Raw genomic sequence first — 27,989 nt, 5'->3', positions numbered from 1 at the left:
TGACCTGAAAAGCCATATACACTGCAGAGACAGCCTCATTTCCTAGGGCTGATATATGCAAGATAGTCTCTGCAGCTTGGATCTGGTTTTCCTTTTCTTTCTTTCAGACAGATCTAAGTACCAGTTTCCCCTCAATTCCCTCATGTATGGTACCTGAATCCAAGTGGGACCACAGCATGTGGGTAAAAGGGGCTTCGGCTTTCCCTCACATGCCACTTTCCTGATATGAACTAGCCTCAGGGACCACTACTTTCCCATTGGAGAAACCCACTTGGGATATGAGTCAGACACCTCATGCACAGGAACTGAGGGGAACCCACAACTTATGGCCAACTGAAAGATGGAGTGGGGGATCCCAGCACAAGCTGTGTAATCATAATGTGTGCAGCAGCTTAGTATGAATATTCCCATTTTTAACCATCTACTAAGGATGGACTTTTGAAGGTGCCTTCCAAATACCAAGTATGAATAGGAATTATGCAGAGAGGAGGGCATGGGATGGATCATTTGAATGGATGTCTTGGCACTGTGGTGATAATCTGGTGATAATGGCAGCTATTCCAAAGTATTTCTTTGCACATTAAATCTTAGGATCTGAAGCAGTCTATTCAAATGAATTGCCTGAATTGTGTACAATAAGGCTGATAGAGGAAAGACATGACCTAATATCAGATATTTGTCAACAACTGATATGTGTTGAAACAGTTTTCTTGAGAAGTCAAGGACAGCTGATCCGCCAGCTCATTTGCACACTTGCTTGTACTGTTTATAGTTCTGTAATTATTTGCAGGCATAAAATTGCCGCTATGATTTCATCATTATTATGCAATTATGGCTGTATTAATTGAGCAATTATATTAAGCCAAAGTTCATTAATATAGCTCATGAAATAGCAGCTTGCCATCATTAATGAGAATGCCTGAGGGGCAAAGTGAATAAGGTTGGAGAGCTAAATAAAGAGAGGGGGAATGATGTAATTGTAGATTGATACTGAGTAGAGTTCTCATGTTCTGAAGAATGAAGGCAAGATTTCTGAACCTTTCTGGGCTTATTGTTAGGAAAAGGGGAGGGCAGCAGAGCATACACTCACTCCCACTGATCATATGGACTTGCTGCCACATCAAAAACAGTAGTAACCTAACCAAAGATCATCTCCAAAATTGGGTTATTCTCCAAATTGCTTGGAAGATGCAGTCTCTGACTCCTAGATGTATGAGTACCAGATGTAGTTTCACAAATTATATCTGCTTGGAGGCTTTGTAACATCATTTCACGTGTTCCAAGACTGAGCCTAGACATTCAAAACATGTTGTAAGTTTGGGACCTGTCTTAAATGAAATTTGCACCGAGGGGAAAGTACCATGATTGTAGTCCCTTCATGTCTTTCCCATGAAGGCAACCCAGGAATGGACCCTGAAGATGAAAACTGATGCTAGATATTCTGCCCATATGCATTTTAGCAAATGGATCAATGCTAAAGCTTCATGTGATAATTTTAAGAAACAAATGGTTCTTTGTACATCTAAAATGGCTGCATATCTTAGAAATGGGTGATCATAGCTGCAGGATGAGCTGCTTCAAGAGTGATTAAATCTTCCAAAGAAATCTAATTTTTGTGTCCAGTTATGTCCAGTAATTCCAAGATTGAGGAAGGGCATATTTTACTCTCCACAATAACTTAAAGTTTGGAGTTAATAATGTACAGTGGCTGTTTAGAACAGTCCCAGCCTCTACTATCATGTCTTATACCCACATACATTTGTGCAAGTAACAGATAGCACTGCTACGCATATTGCTATTTTGGATGAATCACTTATGGGGTATTGTATGCAGGTTCATTGTGGCCACTACGTGAACATACCTAAAGAGGACAGTGTTTATTACAAGAGCAGCTGGCATCAGTTGTTCTTTACTTATGTGGAGCACTTTTAGTCTTTTTTCCACATGGGACTTAAAGACGATTACAGTGATATTAAAACAGCTCATAATATTTATAGTAATACAACAAACTATCAACCATAATACACAAATCTGCAACATTTTAGAATTGATCATAACATCAGTTTCAGCCATCGGCCAGGAAAACTCTTGGTTGTCTTCAAGAACCATCTCATGTAGAATATGTTGGAGTAGATTAACTGTAAGACTATCGTAGCATGGATCAACATACTCTGGGCACCAGGGGCCAGTTTTCGCATTAGGTTAATTTAAATGCACACACTTTTTGCCACAGTTTGCCAACCCTTAAAACTTCCATCTTGTCAGGATTCACATGTTGCCCTATTCAACTGTACAAAATGATTGGAGAAGCAGCATACAAATTCTACAAATAAATAACTTAATAGTGACCCTGGGCTAGTCACAGTTCGCAGTGCTCTCTCAACCTCAGGGTTTCTGTTGTGGGGAGAGGAAGGAAAGGAAATTGTAAGCTGCTTTGAGACTCCTTTGGGTAGTGAAAAGCAGGTACAAAAACAACACTACTACTACTACTTCTAAATAATGTAAAAAGAACCTTGTGCGATCAGACCAAAGGCCCTTCACATGGTCAACTAACTACCTTAGGAAGCCCACAAACAGGAGGATTGCAACAGCATTTTCCTGCCTGTGCTCCCCATGAACTTATTTAAAGAGGTATGCAAACTTTGGTATGGAGGGAGTAGATACCCATCAGGATCAGTATGGATAATGCAGTCATCCATAAATTTGTCCACTCCCCTTATAAAACCTCCTAAATTGGAGGCCATGACCACATCCTGTAGCAGTAAGTTCCACAAATTAACTGTAGATTGTGTGAAGAAATACTTTCATTTGTCAAATCAAATGCCTCCTCACCTCCAGTAGGTGACCTTGGGTTCTAGTATCAGGAGAGGGAGAAGAGTTTCTCACTGCACACTACCTCCATGCCATGCATAATTTTATAAACTTCTATATTATCTCCCCTTACTCGCCTTTTTCTATGCTCAACATTTTCTACGCTAAACAGATCTAATTGTTTTAAACAATCCTCATAGGGCAGTTGCTTTAGTTCCCTGGTCATGTTGGTTGCTCTTTTGTGCTCCTTTTCAAACTCTACAATATCCTTTTTTCAAGTGTGGTGACCAGAACTGCACACTATATTCCAAGAGTTATCTCACCACAAATTTGTATAATGGCACTATGACAGTCGTAATTTTATTCTCTGTTACTGTTCTAATTATGATTAGTGAGGAATTTGCCTTTTTCACAGCAGCTGCACACTGGGTTTTCTTGGTCTTTTGCTGCTGTCAGTGTATATAAGAAGCTGAGATTATTTGCCCCAATATGCATCTCTTTCTATTTGCTCTCATTGATTTATCATTTGCCCATCTCCCCAGTTTCAAGAGATCCTTTTAGAGGTCTTTGCAATCTATTTTTGTCTTAGTCACTCTAAATAATTTCGTGTCAATTGCAAACTTGGCCATCTCACTGCTTATCCCTAAGTCCAGGTCATTTATGAATAACATAATTATGAATGTGTTTACTCCCATTTTTCCTTTGTTTTGCAGGAGAACACTGTTTTTACTGAAACTTGGGACATTCCAACTGGCTTTCCTCCGCCCAGTTTTAATGTTTCTATCAATAGTGCTTTGGACCAATGGAAACTACAGCCTTTCTGATGTAAGCAAGTATTTAAGAAGAAGAAGAAGAAGAGTTGGTTCTTATATGCCGCTTTTCCCTACCCGAAGGAGGCTCAAAGCGGCTTACAGTCGCCTTCCCATTCCTCTCCCCACAACAGACACCCTGTGGGGTGGGTGAGGCTGAGAGAGCACTGATATCACTGCCCGGTCAGAACAGTTTTATCAGTGCCGTGGCGAGCCCAAGGTCACCCAGCTGGCAGCATGTGGGGGAGCGCAGAATCGAACCTGGCATGCCAGATTACAAGTCCGCACTCCTAACCACTACACCAAACTGGCTCTTAACCATATCAAAAGCTGACAATGCTTGTTAATGAGTATCTGAACTCTAAACATTTCTGGAGCCAACAGTATAATCCTAACCAGAGTCACAACCTCCTAGTGAGCCAGCTTGGTGTAGTGGTTAGGAGTGTGGACTTCTAATCTGGCGAGCCCTGTTTGATTCTGCACTCCCCCACATGCAGCCAGCTGGGTGGCCTTGGGCTCGCCCTGATAAAGCTGTTCTGAGTGAGCAGTGATATCAGGGCTCTCTCAACCTCACCCTCCTCACAGGGTGTCTGTTGTGGGGAGAGGAAAGGGAAGGCGACTGTAAACCGCTTTGAGACTCCTTCGGGTAGAGAAAAGTGGCATATAAGAACCAACCCTTCTTTTTCTAAGTCACTTTGAAGTCAATGAGCTTAGAAAGACATAACACTTCTTGGGATTGCACTGCAAGAAATGCCATTCAGCATAAGCAACTATTTCCCATGCATGTGATTGTGAAATAAAAACAACCGATGACCCATTCAGAATTGCTGTTCTGTATGGTTAAAAGGCAGCTAGTGTACAGTAAAGATGGAAGGTAAAATAGAGGCGTATTATATTTAAATTGCATGCTAAACAGTGCTGCTAATGATTCTGGGAAAGATATCTGCCTAGGACTAGAAGCTCTTAAGTATGTTGCTGCTGCTCTAATGGAGGTTCACCAACTCATAATAAAGCAGTGGAATGAACCACTTGCATGGAAGTGGTGATTGATGTACTAATGATAGAGAAGTCTTTGCGCTGGCTGGTGGTGAAGTGTATTAAACTGTGAGCCAAGGTCTTTCTTTATGCCTGCTGTCAAAAATATGTCACCTCCTTTGCAGACCAAAATGCCCTTTTCAGGATATTGGGGTTATATCCTACCATCCTTCTCAGTCATGTTCAAAGGGCGCTCGCTACGTGCCACCCACAAAGCCTCCAGGCTGCCCATGTAGGACCTGGCTTAAGCGGTGCTGGAACGGGAGAGAAGGAGTCCTGGATGCTGGATGGCATGCAGGTAGCCTCCCTCACCATGCCCTCCGCTGGCTGGCCGTGTTTTGTTTTTTTGGGGGGGGCTTAACTAATGTGGCAATGCATTTACATAGGAATGAATACGCACAGCTACATGTAAGTTTCAAGTTTTTTTTTTAAGGGCTAGACCAACAAACCACCGATTGGTTGGCCCCATTGGTAGAGGAGTGGTGAGTTGAAAGAGCACGTCACTCTCTCATTTGCTTTTTGCTCAGCATGTGAGAAGGGGAAACCGCAAGAAGATGTGGCAGGAAGGCTTTAAAAAGTGTGCAAGGGAGAAATAGCATGATTTAATATCACGCTATTGCAGGTAGGAGGCATCTTGCCATTTTGACCACTGTGTGGAAATCCCCCCAGTGTTATTAATTTTGATTAAGAAGGGAATGTGTGTATTCTTATTTGAATCACCCCTGCCTCAGAGCAGGAAATGTTATGCCACAGAATACAACCTGTACAGCTATTTAATTTACTTTTCAGCTTTCTCCTAATGGAGCTGCCATATGGATTAACTGCTTTGTAGGCGTTCTTACGATCATTGCCCTGTGGCCAATTGGAATTATGTTTCAAAATGTTAGAGTTCTTCTCAGTTGCAAGAAGATTATTCCTAAATTTGCACTTTATCAGGTAAGAAAGTTTATAAGGCTTCATTATAAGCCTTAATTTGAAGTGTCTCTTTCATGGAGAACAACTGAGGGCTGCAAAGTGAAAAGAGAGATCAACAATCAATGTTCCACCCCCACCCTTCTGAATCCCAGTTTGAAATGTTACCTGCACAGGAATTTTTCATTCTGTGCTAGTTTCTTTCTGAGTTTTTTGGAGGCAACAATGGAGAACTGAGAAAGATTTACACTCCATTGTCTTTATGAGACTGTAAATGGTAAAAGGATGTTATTTTCACTCTGTATGGATAAAGCTTTGAGGGTTAAAAAAGGTATCTTGCAATATTCAGATTCAGATTTTTTATTATTATTATTATTATTATTATTATTATTATTATTATTATTATTATTATTATTATTATTATTATTATTATTATTATTAGGGTCATGGACCAATCTATCCTGCAATACAGTGCTAAAACTCATTTGTGAACTTCGGTAACAGTTACATATAATTGTGTAAACTGGTGCAGTGCCCTAACATTTTGTCCCCCCTCCCCCCCATCTCTGGGCTTCTTTACCATACACATGTGGTATTTTTAAAAGCCCAATCCTGAAAAAGTTTATCCCATTGAATTCAGTTAGACAAGTTAGTCCTGAATAATTTAAGACCTGTAATAGAAATGCAAGTCAATCACAACCAACTGTGGGGAGGGGGAGGTTGTCTTTCATGTTGTTAGCTTATATTTCTCCATGATAAGATACAATGCTACACCTTTGACTGGTTTGTTTTTGAAACTGCATGAAGAAAAGCTTGTGAACTGACATGCACGTAACATGTGTGCATGGCATGCCTAGTTTATTTGTTGCCTGGGACAAGCAGGTGGATGAGGCTTGGTGACACAGGAGCAGGTGAGGCAGGACTTGGTGGTGCAGAGGTGATGGGTTCATCAGATGGTGGAGCATGCCCAACCACCTCTTCCCATCGCCAGGTCCCTGCAATCTTTGTGCAACCTCCCTCCTGCCTCTCTGACTCACCTGAGCCTCATCTCACATTCACTGCTCCTCTCCATTAGCCCCCACCTCCAGGATTCCCCCTCCCTACATCAGGGGCTGAATCTGCACTTACATTGTTTATTCCATTGTGGGTCGTGGTGAATCCAGATCAATTTGAACTCGGGTCTTCCTCTCCCCCCCTCCCCATTGAAACAGAAAAGTGTTCTGCACATACTTAGGGAGGCTCAGAAGGAGAGTGGGGAGCCAAGCGCAACAGGAGCTTCTTTCTTTCTTTCTTTCTTTCTTTCTTTCTTTCTTTCTTTCTTTCTTTCTTTCTTTCTTTCTTTCTTTCTTTCTTTCTTTCTTTCTTTCTTTCTTTCTTTCTTTCTTCCTTCCTTTCTTCCTTTCTTCCTTCCCTTCCCTTCATGGAAGGGGGTGGTGGAGAGGATCAGAGCAGGGGGGGGGAACCACAAGGCAAACCTCTACCGACAAAAGTTAGGGCTTCTGCTGAGAGAAGATTAGGGCTTCCACTTTAAGAAAAGCTTGACAACCTTGGCTAATCAGGGCTTCTCTACCATGGAGTCCGCATCAAATGCGAAGCAGCTGGAGATCCTCATGGTTTCTCAATCTGATTCTTAAAATATTGAGCTTTAAAAGATATTGCAGGATAAAGGTAGGGTCACTCCGGATCAATCATGCTCGTTGCAAAGGGAAAATTTAAATCCGACAAAATAAAAACGGAAATCGCATTCAGTGGAGATGGTAGGGATTGAATCGACCTGGGATTGGAATAAAAGCTCCGTGCAGACTTCACCCAGTTCTCCTGACACCATCCCTACTTGCCTCATTTTGCCCCCTGCCCTCTGCTGGAAGTGCCTGGCCCAATCCAATGACCTCCTCCTCCTGCCACTCCGCTCTCCTGCACCATACACAGGGCCTTCTGGACTTTGCTTTGGGCTGCTATTCCTTGACTCATCAAGCAGTTCTCTCCCTGGCATAGGGGGGGGGCTCTTTCTGTATTCTGCCCCCTGGAATTGCTGGGGTCTGTTCCAGGCCCTCTGCTGGAATCACTCTAAATACTCTTTCTGGATGGCCTTACCCATGCCTACCACCCTCATGCCTTCTATAGGGAGAAATTACTTCCAGCACTGCCCCTTGGTCCTTCCCAGAACTTGGCCTTCCATCCCGCCATGAATCTCTCTTTTGCCCACCCGATGTTTCTGCTTCTATGGCTCCCTGATGATTCAGACTCACCAGGTCTCTAATTTCTCATGCAGAGGTCTGGTCTTCAGGCCCAGGAGGCAAATGTGTCTCCTGCCCAGCTCCCTGGGTCCCTCTGCCATGGCTCCCCGCCATACCTTCCTCTATGACCAGGAGAAAAAGCAAGTCCTTGGTTGGCAGGCCATGCCCTGGTCTTACTCCAGCATCCTGGCAGGCAGAGAGCCACAGTGAGTTGGTAGGGGAGCCTCATGAGCAGTAGCACCTCCCAGCAAGAGGCGTTCAGGGCATGGACCCTGGTTGCCATACCTTAGCTATGCTGTTGCATGTTTGTCCTCATGTTAATGTTCTCTTTACAGAAATCTTACCACTAAGTGCAAGATTCCTGTTTTTTGGCTACTAGACCCTATATGATAAAGCAGACTCATTACCCTGACTTTTTCTCTTGTAAGAATAGCATTGACTTTTCTATGGCTGTAGTATTCTTCAGCTCTAGGAAGGAATGTTGATACTGCCATTAAGGGCTATAAGAAGGCCTCCTCTCTTGAGTTTAGGTGGGAAATGTACTTGTTAATGCAAGCAAGATTGTGAACCAAATAGCATGGTATTCATCCATCCATCTATGCCTTTTATGCAGTTTATCCTCATTCTGAGCCAGCTGCAGGCATCCATCATCAACATACTGGCAATGCAAGGGGTAATTGCTTGTGCACCCCCACTGTCATCGTCTGCACGAGGAGCATGTAAGTTGCTCATATTTCAGTTGTTTTGACAGACTGAAGTGGTTTCTATCTTAAATTGTTATAATGATCAACCTTTTCCATGTTAAGTAGTCTATGGGACAAAGTCATTCCTGGAGGGCTTACACCTGTAATCCAAAACTCATTTCCCAGAGAATATCCCACTGAATCCTGTGCAGGTTACTTATACATAAACATACTGAGAATCATGTTTTCAGGGTGCTTCCATATGTGAGTCATCGATCAGTTTTTGCTTCAGGGTTTTTTTTAATGCAAATGTCAGATTTACACTGGCCTAAATGCTCATTCAAATGACCAACATTTCTCTTTCATTTATTTGCCATATTAGCAATGATCATATGTTCACAGAAGTAGCTCAGAAGAGCTATGTTGATGAAAATTCTACATACCTGACTTTGAAGTAATTCCCATGAACCATGGGCAACTCGAGCCTAAGGCCCAGGCATGGCTGTGTCAGCAATATTGACATGGTGCCATGGTCACTACTTAGTAGTCCAAGAGGGCTGGGAGCTTCTTAAAAGGGAAATACTGAAGGCTCAATCACAAACAATTCCCTTGAGAAGAAAATATGGAGGGACCCTAAGAAAGCCAAGGTGGCTCCATAAACAGCTGTCAAATTATTTGAGGAATAAAAAAAGAGTCATTTAGGAAATGGAAGGAAGGCCTTATTACCAAGGATGAGTATAAACAAATAACCAATCACTGTAGGAAGAGTGTTAAAAAAGCTAAAGCTCAGTATGAGTTAGGTTAGCAAGAAGTGCTAACATAGCAAAAAAGGCTTCTTTAGTTATATTTCAAGTAAGAAAAAGAGTATGGACTCTGTAGGACTACTGCAAGGAAAAGAAAGTGAAGTTATAACAGATGATGAAGAGAGGGCTGAACTGCTTAACTCCTATTTATCCTCAGTCTTCTTTTGTGAGGGAAATAGTGCAATGTGGCAAAAACTTATCACAACAAAGAGGATGGGAATGGTGGCCTAGGATCACTGTGGGGGCAGTCCATAAACACCTAGTTTCTTTAAATGAAACAGTCTTCTGGGCCAGATGAATTACATCCAAGGGCACTAAAAGAACTTGCAGATGTCATCTCTGAACCTATGTCCATTATTTTTGAGACTTCTTGGAGAATAGGTGAGGTGCCAGATGATTGGAGGTGGGTGAATGTTGTCCCCATCTTCAAGAAAGTGACTATCTTGCTGGATCAGGGGAATACTGTGGACATAAACCGACCCGCATATAAGCTGAGGCGCTTATTTTTACCACGAAATCTGGACAAACCTATTGACTCGCATATAAGCCGAGGGTGGGAAATGCTCCATCACAGGCTTTCCCATTCAGCTTTCCCTCCCCACAACAAATACAAAAAAGTCAAGAAGATGAATAGCTGCTGGTTTTTGTACCCCACTTTTTACTTACCAAAGGATTCTCAAAGCAGCTTACTATTGCCTTCCCTTCCTCTCTTGATGCCAGACACCCGGAGAGAGCTCTGACAGAACTGCTCTGTGAGAACAGCTCTGGCAAGAGAACCAAATAGTGCCCCCCAGGCCAGCAAACCAGAGCAGGTCAACAGTACCCGGAACTAGCAATCTATTACAACAAGTACAACAGCTACCAAACTGGAAGAATGGACAACTCTAACTACAGCTGCAGTGCCCCTCCCAGAACAAAACACTGAAATAAAGAACAGTAAAACTGAACATTGAAGGAAAGAATTGTAAAAATCAACTTTTAAAAGAAACACAACCCCAAGAAGAAAAGGTAAACAATGCTGCCCTTCAGATAAAAGTAGAAACACTCGGAGAAAGAAAAGTAAATTCCAAAACACCCGCAAAACCTACCCCACCGTCAGAATCCAAAAGAATAGTTTGGAAGAAGCGATTAAAAAGAGGAAAAAGTGAAGGCAAAAGAAAAAAAAAGATCAGAGCCCCTCAGTCAAACCATTGATGTCCTACGAGCTGTCAGAGGAAGCTCAGCTTGCAGTACACATTTGCAAAAGGCAATGCAACGATTGGCTGTCTGAAGCAGGCTTTTATTTCAGTTACCATATATACCCGCCTATAAGCCATGGAGGGCTTTTTCAGTGTGAAAAAAGGTGCTGAAAAACTAGGCTTATGTGCAAGTATATAGGGTAGTTTATCTGGATTTCAGTAAAGCTTTTAATAAGGTTATCATAAGGTTATCAAATTTGTTTCTCCTGGCCTTTTAGTGATCTGTTGTTTTTCTGATGGTGGTGGTGGGTGCAGGCTGTTTTGTTGTCTTGTTCATCTGCTTTAGAATTTTATCTGTTGGTTTATGTCTTGCTATTGTGCCTGGTAGAGGACAGGAAGGCCTGGAGGATCATTGTCCATGGGGTCGCGATGGGTCAGACATGACTTCGCACCTAACAACAACATCTCAGACAGGTGTACATAGTATATATTCTACTTATATCTCAGACTTCAAATCCAAGGAACACCAAGGGCTAAGAAACAAGGATCAAGAACACTTTGGCTTCCAGTCCATGCCAACGGTTTGTGCTGCTGGCTACTCACAGGTTATATACCTGCAACAGAAGAGGAAGAGAAACAGATTTTTGTCCAGAGAAGTTTCCAACTTTCCCCCTGTGTTCTTGAACATTTGCACAGCCCTCCTGAAATCTGAGTTTCACAACAAGAGCCAGTGGTTGGTAGGATTTACAAGCCCACAAGCCAGTGCCCCGTCACTACATTTTGTGGGGAAAGTGCACAATTACCATTGAAAGTCACAATAAATATATGTAAATAAATAAAATGGGACTAAATGAGTCAGGCATCTAGTTACCACAGAACATAGATGACCTTACATTAAATCCCAGTGAAGGAGAAGAATCAATAAAGTCCCTCAGACAATCAATTAGAATTGCCAACTCCTTTTGGAAATGTTTTGGAGATTTGGTGGTGGAGCCAAGGGCTTCCAAGCCCCTCATGGGAGTGGGGGATCCATGATTCCCAGCTTTGAGCAGCAGAGGGAGAAAAATAACCACCAAAATAGCTGTTGATTGACATTACTTCTGGGGAAAAACCTGAAAGTGTCACTCTCCTCTAGGTTTTACCAATGAGTTTCTGGTGATGGTGATGAGTTTCTGGACTGGTAATGTCAAGCTGTTGGTTTCCCCCATAAGTGATGACATAACATAAAACTCAATAGACAATACTGAAGATGAAAATGAATCAAAGAATCATAGAGTTGGAAGGGGCCATACAGGCCATCTAGTCCAACCCCCTGCTCAACGCAGGATCAGCCCAAAGCACCCTAAAGCATCCAAGAAAAGTGTGTATCCAACCTTTGCTTGAAGACTGCCAGTGAGGGGGAGCTCACCACCTCCTTAGGCAGCCTATTCCACTGCTGAACTACTCTGTGAATTTTTCCCCCCTGATATCTAGCCTATATCGTTGTACTTGTAGTTTAAACCCATTACTGCGTGTCCTTTCCTCTGCAGCCAACGGGAACAGCATCCTGCCCTCCTCCAAATGACAACCTTTCAAATACTTAAAGAGGGCTATCATGTCCCCTCTCAACCTCCTTTTCTCCAGGCTGAACATTCCCAAGTCCCTCAACCTATCTTCATAGGGCTTGGTCCCTTGTCCCCAGATCATCCTCGTCGCTCTCCTCTGTCCCCTCTCAATTTTATCTACGTCCTTCTTGATGCCCCTGTTGATACAGCCCAAAATGGCATTTGCCTTTTTTACTGCTGCATCACACTGCCTGTTCATGTTTATTATTATTATTATTATTATTATTATTATTATTATTATTATTATTATTATTATTCGATTTATTCCCCGCCACTCCCTTGTGGCTCGTGGCGGGTTACAACATCTTAAAACCCCATTAAAAGTCCATTAAAACCATAATTACAGTTTTGACATTATTAGCTAACTAACTAACTAACTAACTAACTAACTAAGATGGCAAGATCGGCTAATCAACTTCCCCCCTCCGACTACTGGCAGGTGGAGAGGGGATACTGATGGTTCCTAGTTCTAAATCCCCATCCCAAGTCCCGAATCCCGGGGGGGCACAGGTGTCAGCCTTGGCCTCAACCATAAACCTGGTGGAAGAGCTCCATTTTGCAGGCCCTGCGGAACGATGGAAGATCCCGCAGGGCCCGCAGCTCTCCCAGGAGCTCATTCCACCAGGCAGGGGCCAGGACCGAAAAGGCCAAAGGCGTGCTTCCCTAGGGCCGGGAACGACCAACAGATTTTCACCCGCAGAGCGCAAGGCCCTGCGGGGGGCATAGGGCGATAGGCGGTCCCTCAGGTATGTGGGGGTCCCAACTCGCGTAAAGCCTTGATGGTTAGAACCAAAACCTTGAACCGGATCCGGGCAGCAATTGGCAACCAGTGCAGCTGCCTCAGCACTGGCTGAATGTGGGCCCTCCAAGGTGTATCAGTGAGGACCCTAGCAGCTGCGTTTTGCACTAGCTGAAGTTTCCAGATCAAGGACAAGGGAAGGCCCACGTAGAGTGAGTTACAGAAATCTATTCTGGAGGTGACCGTTGCATAGATCACTGTGGCTAAGTGTTCGGGGGACAGGTAGGGCAGTAGTAGTCGGGCCTGGCGCAGGTGGAAAAATGCCTGGCCCGCTACTTTTTTGACCTGCGCCTCCAAGGTCAGGGAGGCGTCGATGATCACACCCAGATTCCTGGCTGGGACGCGATGGTAAGGTGCGTCCCTCCCAGGGTGGGTAAGCGCGGTTCCTGGGCCCACCCCCTACGTCCCAGCCACAGGACCTCCGTCTTTGAGGGGTTGAGTTTCAGGCGACTATGCCTGAACCATTCTGTCACTGCTTCCAAACATCTGGCAAATGGTTTCAGGGGAGAGTCCGGGCGGCCGTCCATGAGGAGATAGAGCTGGGTGTCATCAGTGTACTGGTGGCAACCCAGCCCAAAACTCCACACCAGCTGGGCCAGAGGGCGCATAAAGACTTTGAACAGTGTGGGGGAGAATACTCCGCCCTGAGGGACTCCACAAGGAAGTCTGTAGGAGCGCGAGAGCTCATCCCCCACTGCTACCCTCTGGGTCCGGTCCTGGAGAAAGGAGCGTATCCAGCGTAAAGCTGTGCCCCGTATCCCCGTGCTGGCGAGGCGGTGGACCAACAGTTCGTGGTCCACGGTGTCAAAAGCGGCCGACAGGTCTAGAAGAACCAGCACTGCCGACCCGCCCCTATCCAGCTGGCGACGGAGGTTGTCCAACAGGGCGACCAGCACCGTCTCTACCCCGTGACCAGGTCGAAAGCCAGACTGATATGGATCGAGTGCCGAAATTTCTTCCAAGAATGCCAGGAGCTGGTCTGCCATGGCCCTTTCAACCACCTTGCCCAGGAACGCCAAATGCGACACTGGGCGGTAGCTGGCTGGGTCCCGCGGGTCCAGCATAGATCTTTTCAGGAGAGGGTGAACCACTGCCCCCTTCAGCTGCTCAGGGAACTCCCCGGAATCCAGGGAGAGGTTGATAATGTCCCTGAGCTGGCCTCCTATCCTCTGGCCACCTCCCTTGAGGAGCCATGACGGACAGGGATCAAGGGGGCAAGTGGTCACCCTAACCGAACCTAGAAACTTGTCCACATCAGAGAGCCGTCTGAAGCCATCGAACATCACCCACAAAGGCGGCCAACAGGTCTCCAGTTCGTTTACTGTATTAACTGTGGCGGGAAGATCATGGCGGAGTGACGAGACTTTGTATGCAAAATGGCTCGCTAAAGCCTCACAGTTTAGTTTAGTTTACAATCCACAAGTACCCCAAGGTCTCGTTCACACACAGTGTTACCTAGAAGCGTATCCCCCATCCAGTAGGCATGCTTTTCATTTTTCTGGGTCAGATATTAAAGGGAGCGACCTGCAAACAACTGGAGGACAATTTGGTGATCCAAGGAAGTCAGCATGGATTTGTCTCCAACAGGTCCTGTCAGACCAACTGTCATGACCCCCCTGGTTCATGCCATCCTGTTCCCCGCTGCTCCTGCATATTCCCACATTCTCAGGCTTCCTCCGGCCGAGGCAGCCCAAGGCCATAAAGCAATAAACCTGTCCTCTGAGAAGTTTCCTCCCTTCCTTTCCCAGCGGGCGAGGAGCCCCCAACAACTGTATCAATCTCACTGTAAGTGTCCTTGCGGAGACAGCTAAGTCTCAACAATGTGCCATCTTCCCGATAAGCACCTGGCCATCTGGTAGCCTGGGAACAGGACCCCTTTTGTCATTCCTACCCGCTCTCCCGCCAAACCCTTTGAGCACCCCTCCTTTATTTGGTGGACCCTATATCTGCCCCTCCTGTTCTGCTTGTACTTTGTTATTATCAAGATCTTTGCTTAGGAAGATCTTGGCATGCTTAGCTAACTGTGGACTTTGCCTAATAAAGCTCTGCTTTAGAATTTGCAACCGACTGTTGGATTCTTGATGCGCTTTCACTTGGGACTCCACCGGCTGGGCTCAGCCTGATTCCTGACACCAACCTGGTTTCCTTTTTTGACCAAGTAAAAGGTTTGCTGGAAATTCGGTTGATGTCATTTACTTGGATTTTAGTAAAGCTTTTGATAAGGTTCCCCATGATGTTCTGATGGATAAATTGAAGGACTGCAATCTGGATTTTCAGATAGTTAGGTGGATAGGTAATTGGTTAGAGAACCACACTCAAAGAGTTGTTGTCAATGGTGTTTCATCAGACTGGAGGGAGGTGAGTAGCAGGGTACCTCAGGGCTCGGTGCTCGGTCTGGTACTTTTTAACATATTTATTAATGCTGTAGATGAGGGGCTGGAAGGACTACTCATCAAGTTTGCAGATGACACCAAATTGGGAGGACTGGCAAATACTCCGGAAGATAGAGACAGAGTTCAATGAGATCTGAACACAATGGAAAAATGAGCAAATGAGAACAAGATGCAATTTAATAAAGATAAGTGTAAAGTTCTGCATCTGGGTCAGAAAAATGAAAAGCATGCCTACTGGATGGGGGATACACTTCTAGGTAACACTGTGTGTTAACGAGACCTTGGGGTACTTATGGATTGTAAACTAAACATGAGCAGGCAGTATCAACAGGGGCATCACATCAAAATCACAAGATGTCATAGTCCCATTGGTCAGACCACACCTGGAGTACTGTGTGCAGTTCTGGAGCCCTCACTTCAAGAAGGACGTATATAAATTGGAAGGGTACAGAGGAGAGCTACGAAGATGATCTGGGGCCAAGGGACCAAGCCCTATGAAGACAGGTTGAGGGACTTGGGAATGTTCAGCCTGGAGAAGGTTCCACATTATATTCCACATTATATTCTTGTTGACAAGTTGGTAAAATGTGGCATGGATCCTAATTCTGTCAGGTGGATCGATAATTGGTTGGCAAATCATACCCAAAGGGTATTTGTAAATGGTTCAGCATCCTCTTGGAGAAGAGTGACAGATGGGGATCTGTCCTGGAGCCTGTGTTGTTCAACATATTTATAAACTAGATGTAAAGCCCATTGTACTGAAAATACAATGGGTGCTAGCAGGGACGCGGCCCTGTAGCCTGCGGGTGCAGGGCTCCCCACGAGTGGGTAGAAAGGGAGAGGGGTGACAGATGTGCCGCATCGGCAGCGGCGCGCAGTATGGCAGGGGTCCCTGGGCGTTTGGAGGGGTGGGTGCCGGGTGGATGGCGGGGAGTAAGTAGTGAGCATGGGACAGAGCAAGGAAGAGGCGAGGGCAGCGTGAGGCAGGGAAGCATAGCTGTTAGAGCTGCAGGACCGTAGAAGGCAGGCCCTGGCATGTCGGTGTGGTTCGGCGTCGGGCTCATCATGGCGGCGGCAAGCAGGGCCTTGGATCTTGCTGCGGCTGGGCGGCAGTGTCTATATGTCGGCAGCCAATTTCGCGTGCGGGCTGTGGCTCAGCGGCAGGCTCGTTGTGTCAGCGGGCAGCAGGAGGACCTCTGAAGGCAGGGGTTCGGCTCTTGTAGCGGCTCGTCGTCGTCGTCCTCGTGGCGGCAGCCATTTTGGAGGGCAGCGGCTCAGCTGCAGGCTGCTCGTCTCGGCGGCCATTGTGGAGCATGGGCTGCAGGAGCAGCGGCAAATGTCAGGGAGAGGACGGGAAGCGGGGAAGCAGCCTGAGGAGCATTCACGCGCAGGGACAGGCAGGCAAGCAGGTTTGCATAAGTGGGGGGTGGGGGTGGGAAGGACGCGGGCGGTGGCGGGCATGGCTGGACGCTGGGGATCGGGGGTGGCGGGCTGGGACGGACGTCTGGGGTGCGGGTGGGAAGGACATGAGCGGCGGCGGGCAGCCAGGTGGAGTAGGAGTGAGTGGCGTAGGCGGGGAAGGGCAGTCGCTGGGAGGCGGGGAAGCAGTGTTCCCCGTGTCCAGCGGTGTCGGGCGAACGTCCTCCCTGGCAGCCATCCGGCTAGGATGGCGGCTTGGGAGGACTGGAGAGTCGGCGGGGCGCTGTTCGGGAGACGGGCCAAGTGGCCAATAGGGAGGGGCACGAAGCGCGCTTCCCAATTGGCCACTTGGCCCTGCAGTGCCACTCGGAGGAGTGAATCAGGAGCCGCTTCGCAGCTCCTGATTCGCTCCTCCGAGTTTTTATCCCGGACAGAGCCCGCCATAACTCCTCCCCAACAGTCCTTACTGCTTTATTTAATCTGCTCTGCAAGAGCGGATTAAAGATGATTTGGATGAGGGATTAGAGGGGGCACTTATTAAATTTGCAGACGATACTAAACTGGGAGGGGTAGCAAAGACAACAGAAGACCGAATCATAATACAGGATGATTCTGATAGCTCGAGAAGTGGGCTAAACTAAATAAAATTAAATTCAATAGGGACAAATGTAAAGTTCTGCATTTAGGTAGGAAAAACCAAATCCACCAATATAGGATGGGGGAGACTTGTGTTGGCAGTAGTATGTACGAAAGCGTCCAGGAGTCTTAGTAGATCATACATTGAACATGAGTCAGCAGTGTGACTCGGTGGCTAAAAAGGGCAAATGGGACTTTGGGCTGTATCAAATGGAGTATCGTGTCCAGATCACGGCAGGGAATGGTACTGCTTTACTCTGCTCTGGTTCGACCTCACCTGGAGTACTCTGTTCAGTTTTGGGCATCACAGTTGAAGAGGGATGTAGACAAACTGGAGCATGTCCAGAGGATGGCAACAGAGATGGTGAGTGTTTTAGAGACTAAGACGTATGAAGAAAGGTTGAGGGAGCTTGAGGGAGAGGAGATGACTGAGAGGGGATCTGATAACCATCTTTAAGTATTTAAAAGGCTGCCATATAGAGGATGGAGCAGAGTTGTTATCTCTTGCCCCAGAGGGACAGACCAGAACCCATTGATATTAATGTAAAAGAAATTCTGTCTAAACATCCAAAAGTTCCTGACAGTTAGAGCGGTTTCTCAGTGGAACAAGCTTCCTCAAGAGGTGGTGGGTTCTCCATATTTGGAAATTTTTAAACAGAGGCTGGATAACAAAGAGGCTGATTCTGTGGGGCTTTTCGCACGCCTTCAAAATCGCACAATGGTTGTCAATTGAAAACGCTACTGATTTGCCGTTATGCACAACGTCGTTGACAATCTGCCACTCACCTGAAACCGATCTGCAAAAAGCCCTTCCTTGTAGCGCTTTCAGGGAAATCCCCAAAAGTGGATTCACCCTCCGGAAAGCGATACACTCCTGCAACCAATCTGCAACACTAGCGAAAAAGACCTGTGCGTTAACATTGTTGCGGTTTCTACAAAGTCCCTCCCCCTGGCTCTCTCCTCTGATCTTCCGGCGAAGTGATCACCATTTTTTTTTCCTCCGAGCGAGCGGGGATAAACGCACCAGTGAGCCTCTTTCTGTTTAGAGGCTTCCCCGGCTTCAGTCCCTCCCCTTCAGTCACTAAGCACAAAGAACAGAAAAGCCCGTTTGCTGATGTATTTTCCCTTTATTTTTTACACATTCATTCAGCCGAAAATCGGGCCCGTGAGAGGGGGGAGGATTTTTTTTTTTCACTCGGAGGGAGCGTGGCAACGATGAAATGACAGCTCAAACACACCAGGCAGCTGGATGGGTCTCTCCGTTGCAACGAATCAACACAGATTCGTAGCAATGGGTCTGGTTTTTTTTTAAAAAAACTTTCTTAAAGGGAAAGGGGCTGTTTGGGAGCATGCTAACGGCTGCCCATTGGATTTTCAGCCGAAAATCGGGCCCGTGAGAGGGGGGGGATTTTTTTTTTCACTCGGAGGGAGCGTGGCAACGATGAAATGACAGCTCAAACACAGTAGGCAGCTGGATGGGTCTCTCCGTTGCAACGAATCAACACAGATTCGTTGCAATGGGTCTGTTTTTTTTTTTTTTAACTTTCTTAAAGGGAAAGGGGCTGTTTGGGAGCATGCTAACGGCTGCCCATTGGCTGCTTGACGGCCAGGGGCGGGACGAGCTTGGCAATAGCACTTCCTTTCTAGCGATTTTTGCCAAGACCGGAAGCCTGTGGGAAACGCTACAAAACGCAACTGGATTCCACTACAAAGGCAGGTATGCATAACGACGAATTCCACTATTTTAAATGGCGATTTTTCATTCAGCAACCAATTTGCTACAAAGATCCCGGTGCGGAAAGCCCCTGTGAAAGTTCAAGGGGGTGGCAGGTTACAGTGGATGAACAATAGGGTTGTAAGTGTCCTTCATAGTGCAGGGGGTTGGACTGGATGACCCAGGATGTACCTTCCAACTCTATTATTCTATGATTCTAGGGCATCTTATTCTCAACCACAAAGGAGAAATGTGTGCAAAAATGACTCAGCTCTGCCAGTAGCATTCTAAGCAGTTATACTTCTAAGCTCATTTAGTTCAGTGTACTTAGAAAGATGTAATTCTGTTTAGATTGCACTGTCTGATGGAGAGAGCACAGCAATTGCACTGAAGTCCCCAGAAATCCTGTAACAACCCACCAATCATGGTGCGAAATGCTGATGAGGCAGTCAGCCGGTGCATGCCAATGCCCATATCTTCTCCTCACACACACACACACACACACACACACACACACACGCTATAGCATGTAACGTGGCACAACAGGCTGCACACTGGAACAAACACACCAGTGAAATCTTCTAGTTTAGTCCCCTCATGCAGCCATATTTCATTTTGGCAGGTGGACACACAGGGAAGCTGCTGAAGACCCTCTGACCAAATGCTTCCACAAGTTGACTTATCAGCCCTGAGGGAATGCTCAAGATCTCTCTAGCACAAGAGTCCAGATTTTGGGATGGGCAGGTGGGGGTATTAAGGAGCACTAGCATTTTTCCAGGAAAGAGAGATCAAGACATGAAGGAAACACACCAATGAACATTCATAAATCACATTCCTGTCCTTGAACTTATTTTCTTTTTCCATTTGCCAGATATGAACCAACAACTGCTTATTATGGAAATGTTTCTCATAACGTTGATCTCACGGGTGGTCTACCGGAAAAGATACGATGACTTAGAGCTTCCAGAGTGTTCTGGGCAGGAAACCAAGGGCAACAACCAGGAAAACAAGATTAGGCTAGGAGCCGATATTATAGGGAAGGAAATGTCAGCCATTTAAATTCTCAGTCGTGGGACAGAGCATCTCTAAATACAGTTTATTGAACCAAGACTCTGACCAGTACATTTGTTGTATGTACATTAAATATGCCTCTGAGCCTTTATACTGTGGTAATGAAAAGGACAGTCATGATATAGAGACTGGAATAAATACATATAAATTGGGCAATCAAGTATCAAAAGTGGATGTCGGGGCTAAATTGATACAATACAAACCAGCACAAGAAACCAAGATGGTGAAATATTCTGCTTTGACAAGACCTCTGCTGGGTAAGTGATCTTTCTTCCCCCCCTGCAAGCACAGTGGTTAATGAAACCTTCCTTGGACTGCTCTCACATCTGCCGTACTCTAAGAGATGTTCTTGATATATGACTATCATCCTGCTTCAATACAAACTTGCCTTTAATCAGAGTACACTGTTATGCCAGACTGGAGTGCTCCCCTGCATTCCGTGTGAGGCTTGAGGTAGACTCAACTCTTCCCTGATCGCTGAATGAACCTGTTGGTGGAGCTTAAATACACAGAGGAGTAAAGCACTGGCTGCTTAAAGAATAATTCATTTTATTAAGAAGAGAAACAACTTTGTAAAGAAGAGAAGTGAGAGAATCCTAGCATTCTTTGTCTGGAGGCAATCAGGGAGAAAGTGTCCTCAAAGGACTAGGAAGCCTCCAGTTGAGCCAATCAAGAGGAGATTAAGTTCCTGATCAAAATATGCTAACTACACATCTCATCCTATGCCCCCTGTAGACTGTTCTTCATATATGCTGTTGACTCATGCATACTACAGATCTTGCATATTCTAACATCCCTTCTCAAGATCTAATATGCACTGACTAGTGGATATTTATTTTTGTATGGAGAAGGTGCAGTCAGCTGGACCAGTAAAAAGCAAGAGTCTGTAGCCACATCTCCACATAATGTGATAAAAGGCAAAAATACAAAATGGGATGCAGTGTAATGCAGTTGTACAAAAGAAGAAAACCCACAGTGTAGTAAGAACACAACCAAGTAAGAGTTTATCCAGTACGGAAAAAGGTTATCCAGTGTCTCTGTGTGGCTTCCATTACTATTGCAAATGCAGAGGCATGTGCATTGGCAGTGGTGCTTTCACATGTGAGAGTTTTCAGCATATTTTTGCTGTCTTTTTTCCTAATCTTTTTTCATCCACAGCAACTCTGCATTGGCTCTCAGGGGCATGGTGTCTGTTGCCCTCCCCTTCCTCTTTTCTTCATGTAAATGCTAAATTAGAAATAGAAAAGTAGCATTGGGCCACTATAGTGATCTACCACCACCTGTCTATTTTAAAGTTTGACCGACTTCTTATGCAATTATTGTAACAGATCATTATAGTGCCATCACAATTACGGATGATGCAGCAGGAAACCAAAAACGGGGGCCTGCAACTAGGGGCTGTTAGCGGGAAGATGGTACTAATATGAAGAAGAAGAGTTGGTTCTTATATGCCGCTTTTCCCTACCCGAAGGAGGCTCAAAGCGGCTTACAATCACTTTCCCATTCCTCTCCCCATAACAGACAACCTGTGGGGTGGGGTGAGGCTGAGAGAGCCCTGATCTCACTGCTCGGTCAGAACAGTTTTATCAGTGCCATGGCGAGCCCAAGGTCACCCAGCTGGTTGCATGTGGGGGAGCGCAGAATCAAACCTGCCATGCCAGATTAGAAGTCCACACTCCTAACCACTACACCAAACTGGCTCTCTATATGGATAGTGCAGCTACATTATTTTCAAAAACATTTAAGTAAAGCAGGTTTGGGAAAGAGTTATTGAGGATGGGAACAATCTGGAAACAGGGCAATTACATCAAAATGTTGGGGGGATGCTAAAAAGGAAAAAATCCTCAGAAAAATCTATTTCTGAAAACAGCCCAAACTTGGTTATATGAGGATTTCGGTTGGTTGCTGTTTTGTCAGTTGTTTTTCAGTGCTCGTTCTGTCTTACAGTTGGTTAAATTTAGTAGCTTTAGTGGGTATGATCTTTTTTTTAGGTTTTAGCATCATATGCATTGTTTGATCATTTAAAAAGATTATGAAGCTGCATGACCACTTTTGTTGAAGGGGCAACACAAAAATGTAAATAAATGAAAACATGAACTACGTCAACCAACAGGAATGCATTGATTTATAGGACTGAATATTTATTTATTTATTTTTCTACTGGGATTTCTATAACCACCCCTCCCGCTATTGCCTGCTCAGGGTGGTTCACAATATATTATTGACAATGCCATAAAAACATCACAAACCAATAAAATCACAGTTTTAAACAGAACATTAGCCAATAATAATAACCCACAGTTGTGGTCAGCCACCATTAGCTTTCCTATTACAGTCCCTGCTCCTGTTCAGGGGGTGAATTTTCAGAGGAGGGCCTGTTGACAATGTTTAAATAGTCTGCAGGCCATGGTAGATGGTAGATCGACAGATTGCATCTACTATAGTTGACTTGTGCTACCTTGGTAAAGCTGGTGTTAGGCATTTGATGCCATGCCAACTTAACACCCTCATAGTTCTGTCTGCTTAATTCAGCTGGCTAAGTGGTTTACTTCTTTTAGATTTGGATGCTCTCCAATGTTGTCATTAAGCTACATTTTACAGTACTGAAATGCATAATGCTGACACAGAAGATGTGAGGCTATTAAGCTCTAGAGTCTAGGGTACCTGCATTTTAGATATTCTTCACCTGTGGTATTGGTTCAATAAATTTACTAAACTGATATAGGAATACATGAAGCTACTTTAAACTGAATCAAACTTTTGGTTCATCTAGCTCCATATTTACTCTGACTGGCAGTAGCAATCTAGCTCTTATGCAGAAAATCCATCATGTGTTGATTCACCGCACAGGGAGAGAGCATGAGCATGCCAGCCTATACCCGGCCTCTACACAGTCACTGAGTTTTATGCACAATGTTCACACACAGAGGGAGTGTGAAAGAAACCCTTCCCATGATCAGAAAGCAGAGTTGCTGATCACAGTGCATATGCAGACCATTTCTTCTGTGCATTCAGACCATGCAGGTGACTCGATGATCATACTATGGGATGGGGCCAGCATGCTCATGCTTGCTCTCCATGCAGATTTCAAGTAGTGAGTCAACACATGGCTTCTGCACAGGATTCTGATCCACAGGGGTCCAAAACAATATTTCTAGCAACCTCATTCAAAACTGTTTACATCCTTTCATCATTATATAATATTTAGCCACTCATGGCTGCAACCTCTGGATATCTAAATCTGCAGATCAAGGCCACTGTGGAGACAGGTGGGGGATAATGAAGCAACTGAATAGTAAATATAGCTGAAGTTAGGAGGCAGATTAAAGGTAGTGTTAACTCCCAGGTAGGCCCTTCAATGTGCCAGGAGGAATCATAGAGCTGGAAGGGGTCATATAGGCCATCTAGTCTAACTCTCTGCTCAATACAGGATCAGCCTAAAGTGGCTTATTTTCCATGTGAAATCAATATCCTCAGCAAGAGGCCTCTTAGCAGACATAGGAGTGATGCAATCATTTGCACACAAGGTACTCATCCCCACCCGAGCATCATCAAGATGAAGAATGAGACTGTGACTGGACCAGTGGCAGATCTAGTTATTCTGTATTGTTTCTTCTTGGTAAAAATCAAATGTTCTAGCAGCTTCTTTCTGTCTTTAGTAACTGGCACACCAAATCCCCATTAACAGAGAGTCCTCACACCTGGAGTCCCCCTCCCAACCTGAAGTCCATTCCCAAGGACTCATTCAAAGCTTTTTACCAGTTCCAGAGGTACCATTACAGTTTCATTATCAAAACTATGCTGCCCATTAATGAACCTCCTCTCCTTTGACATTGCCTTCCTGATCACTTCAAGGCTTTATATTAGGACTCCCTGCCCCTATCCTCAAGGTACAAATTTACTATAAAAAGGGAGTTGCTTCTTCTAGATCCCCCCTCCTTCTGCTTCTGAACAGGTAAATATTTTGAATTCTCCCCATCTTTCCTTTTCTTAGGAACCTGTATATTTTTGCTTGTGTGTGAGTTTTGAATTAACCTCAATATTCCCCAACTAAATCTCCTTGAGTGCAATCTTAATTGTCACCAATATTTAAGAAGGGTGTCTCCCAGGGAAAGGACCGAAAACTGCCCAAAAGATCTTGTGTTACCTAGCCTCTTGCAATATTCAGGGCCATTCCGCATCTGATAAATAAAGTGAAATGCTTACCTTATGAAGACATCATATTTTTGGCATTTTGCATGACGTCACCAACCTCCCGTGTCCATCCAGCAAACCTCAAGCAACATCCTCTATTTTAAAGTGCTAGCTGGGGAATCGCATAAAGTGGATCCCCCAACCTAAAAAGCACCATCTGCAGCAGAGCAACCAGCAGGCCATACGCTAAAGAAATGTGTGGAGGCCAAGAAGCGCTATCTCTGCCTCCAATGTCCCACCCTCACACCTGCCTCCCTATCCCTTCTCCCGGGGATGGTTTTTGAGGTTTTTTAGAACAAACTGCCAGGAGCAATGAATAGGCGTTCAGTCATGCAGGCAAAGCCAAAAAGAATTTTTCCTCTAAGTTGTCACAAAAAGCATGCCTCTGTGAAGTCTCTCCCCCCCCCAAAAAAAATCAGGAATGAGATTAATTTTTTTAAGATTCCAGATTTGTGATTCCATAAGAGGTGGCATTATAAAAAGCACTATACATCTATGATTAGATGTTTTACTTTTTAAAAAAGCAGGCATCTCAGGCACTTCAAAACATTGCAAAAGAGGATTGGCTGCCTGACTTCATTGACAGACGGAAAAGAGTTGCCATTTCAAGTAGGTATGTAGAGTGTAAGCAGCACGAGAAGGCGGCAGATGAAAGCAAGAGAGTCAGAAGGTGAGGAATGGCCGGAGGCACGATAATTTTTAGCGCTACACCATTTTGCTGGCGTAACAGTATTTTTTTTCAATGAGCGGAAATGCCCTCATAATTCCCCACACTTCCCTTTGAGGGATCCATTGCAGGTAACAATAGATTAGAGAATGGCTGAGAAGAGAATGAGGCAGGGAAAGGGAAGAGGATATGGGATTTGCCAGGGGCAGGAAAGGAAAAATAATGTGGAGAGAAGGACACGGAGGAAAGTGATATGCCTCCCACAAGCCCTTGGGGGTTCCCTACCATGCAACTGCACCTGGCCCAGCGGCCAGCACCAGATAACTGGCCAAGGAGAGGTGAAGACTGAGGGGCAGATAGACATAGGATGTTTAATGGGTGGAAAGAAGAGAAGAAGCCAGGGTTAAAGTTGGCACCCCTAGGACTTTTGTGACTTACAGAAAATCACAGAGTATCATAGGAAAGACACTGTAGTCACAGAATGGTGTGGAAATGATCCAGAGTTTTCATGCAGCCTCATTCCGCACTGATGTGCCCAGAAGCAAGTCTCACTAAGCTGAATAGAACTTACTCTCAGGTAAGTGTGCATAGCACAGCAGCCTCAGTTTATCCTTCTTTTGGCTGAAAATACTTTGAATATTTTATTTCCTCTGCATAACCCTGCTATATTCAGCCAGCAAAGGGAGTTAGCTAATTGTTAAATTCAGTTCAACAAGTTCCTCATTAAGAACAAATTACCCGAGTTTGGAATCTGCTAATTTTCCAATCAGGGTGAGTGTTTGCACTTGTGATTTGGAAATAATTACCACAATGTATAACATCTGAACCTATGTGGAGGCTAATGAGAGAGGGAGTCATTGCTTTGGGATGAGAAAAGAGCTGAAATAATCCATGGTGCTCTATACCATTTTATTAGATGCACATGCAGGCCTCTCATGGACTCGATCAACTGTAGAGCGACAGACTATTGCTTCAACCTGACAAGTATCTTAAAACCTATGTTCAGGGTCCAAAAATGAATTATCTCCAACAAGTAGTCTTTAAAAAAAATTCTAGATATTTTGGTCTATTGACATGTTTTTATAACCGTGATTCCAAATCTAGAGAAAATAAATTGTATTTCTACCGCACATTTATTTGAATATGTATATATGACTTCCCCAAAATAGTCTGTGATCTTATTAAATATAGATATGAATGCATTTCCTTTGCAAGATAGCGAACATTAATTTTGTTCTTTTGGTTCTGCTTATTTATAACTTATCTCAGTTACAGTTTGGAGTGTAAAACTGCACAGAACTTTGGGTATCACTTCAGTGGTTGAAAACAAAATAAATACATTTTAAATCTGTCTGTCACATACAGGTTACAGACAGCAAATTTATATGTGCAAAAGCTATCCCCACTTTTAACTTAATTGTACACCAAACACAATTCTAAAACACTAGAGAAATGTATTTAGTATTCTTTCATCCCTCCCGTTGTAAGGAGCCACTGAATACTATGGTCACTTATGAAGATTGATGCCAGCAAAATCTCTCAGTAAAGACAGTAAAAAGGGCTGTGAAGGCACCTGAGAGTAACTGAAAGGGACAACTCCATTTCTTCTGACAGCTCACTGTGATCGGGCACAGGAAAGAATGAGTCTGAAACTTGGTCAGCTGAATCAATGGACTCCTTCTGGAATACTAAGGAAATGATATGTATAACAACACTCGTCAAATTTGGGAGGAATATTTTATTTAAAGAATAAATTAGTCTTGTGGCACCTTTAAGACCAACAATGTTTAATTCTGGGTACAAGCTTTCATGCATGTACTTTGTACACAAAAGCTCATACCCAGAATTTAACTTTGTTGGTCTTAAAGGTGCCTCTAGACTCATTTATGCTTTAACTTTGTTTGATTGCTTCAGGCCTACATGGCTACTCACCTGAATTTAATTTCATCTAAAGGTTATATTTTACTTATTACATTTTAAAATCCAAGTTGGTCAGGGTGGTGTACTTGTTTCTCCCCTCCTTCATTTGTACTCAGAACATGCCTCTGATAGATTAGGCTGTGAGAGAATGGCTGACCGAAGATCATGTTCTGAGAGTCCTTGTTAAATGGGAATCTGAACCCAGATTTCCAGAGTCCCATTCCAACACCCTAGCCACTATATCATGTTTACTGAAGAATAATCACAGTATTAGCACATACTGGACACATAAATTCTGGATACGAGTTAAGGCACTGGTCAGACCACACCTGGAGTACTGTGTGCAGTTCTGGAGGCCTCACTTCAAGAAGGACGTAGATAAAATTGAAAGGGTACAGAGGAGAGCGACGAAGATGATCTGGGGACAAGGGACCAAGCCCTATGAAGATAGGTTGAGGGACTTGGGAATGTTCAGCCTGGAGAAAAGGAGGTTGAGAGGGGACATGATAGCCCTCTTTAAGTATTTGAAGGGTTGTCACTTGGAGGAGGGCAGGATGCTGTTTCTGTTGGCTGCAGAGGAGAGGACACGCAGTAATGGGTTTAAACTACAAGTACAACGATATGGGCCAGACTTCTCCTGGGAATACCGGGAGTCTTCATCCCATGACCCTATGGCGAGGGGGGGGGATAACGGTTGGTTTACTCAGGAGCTGGCAAAGTCTTCAACACCAGAACTGAGCGGCAGGCAGCTGGAAACAGCCACCTGAAGATGCAGCTGCCCCAAAGCAAAAGCAAGCTCTGCTGCCAGGGCCGAGCTGCGGTAGGCAAGACCCACCCCAGCCAGAGTAGCAAACGCTGAGGGCAGGCTCCCCCAGGGGGCAAGCCAGGAAGTCAGTGCAGTGGCCTTACCTGTCTGCACGGAACTACATAGACTCAGGGCTGCAAGAGTATCTGGAACTGTCACCGCAGCCCCAGCAACATTTGAATCAAACCAGCCATAGCTGGCCTGCCTGACCCGCCACCCATGCTGCCCAGGCAGGGAAAGCCTGGCCTCACCAACAAGCAGGCCAAGCAGAGAGAGGCAAGTGAGTGTCGAGAGAAAGG

At 44.9% G+C, this 27,989-nt stretch overlaps 1 protein-coding gene across 2 annotated transcripts in view; it reads left to right on the top strand.

Annotated features, from left to right (window-relative positions):
• LOC143840056 (organic solute transporter subunit alpha-like) overlaps window positions 1-22,205 on the top strand; it is a 34,172-nt gene extending 11,967 nt beyond the window's left edge. For both annotated transcript variants that reach the window (XM_077343012.1, XM_077343013.1), the window contains exons 5-8: window positions 3,525-3,636; window positions 5,445-5,591; window positions 8,418-8,523; window positions 19,905-22,205. In XM_077343012.1, the coding sequence (XP_077199127.1) occupies window positions 3,525-3,636; window positions 5,445-5,591; window positions 8,418-8,523; window positions 19,905-20,092 (553 nt within the window). In that variant the 3' untranslated portion in view covers window positions 20,093-22,205. The remainder of the gene's footprint in view (window positions 1-3,524; window positions 3,637-5,444; window positions 5,592-8,417; window positions 8,524-19,904) is intronic.
• Window positions 22,206-27,989: the final 5,784 nt, after the last annotated feature.

Source organism: Paroedura picta, chromosome 6 (genome assembly GCF_049243985.1).
Source record: "Paroedura picta isolate Pp20150507F chromosome 6, Ppicta_v3.0, whole genome shotgun sequence".
NCBI classification, from domain to species: domain Eukaryota; kingdom Metazoa; phylum Chordata; class Lepidosauria; order Squamata; family Gekkonidae; genus Paroedura; species Paroedura picta.
This window is presented reverse-complemented; position numbering and strand designations above follow the sequence as displayed.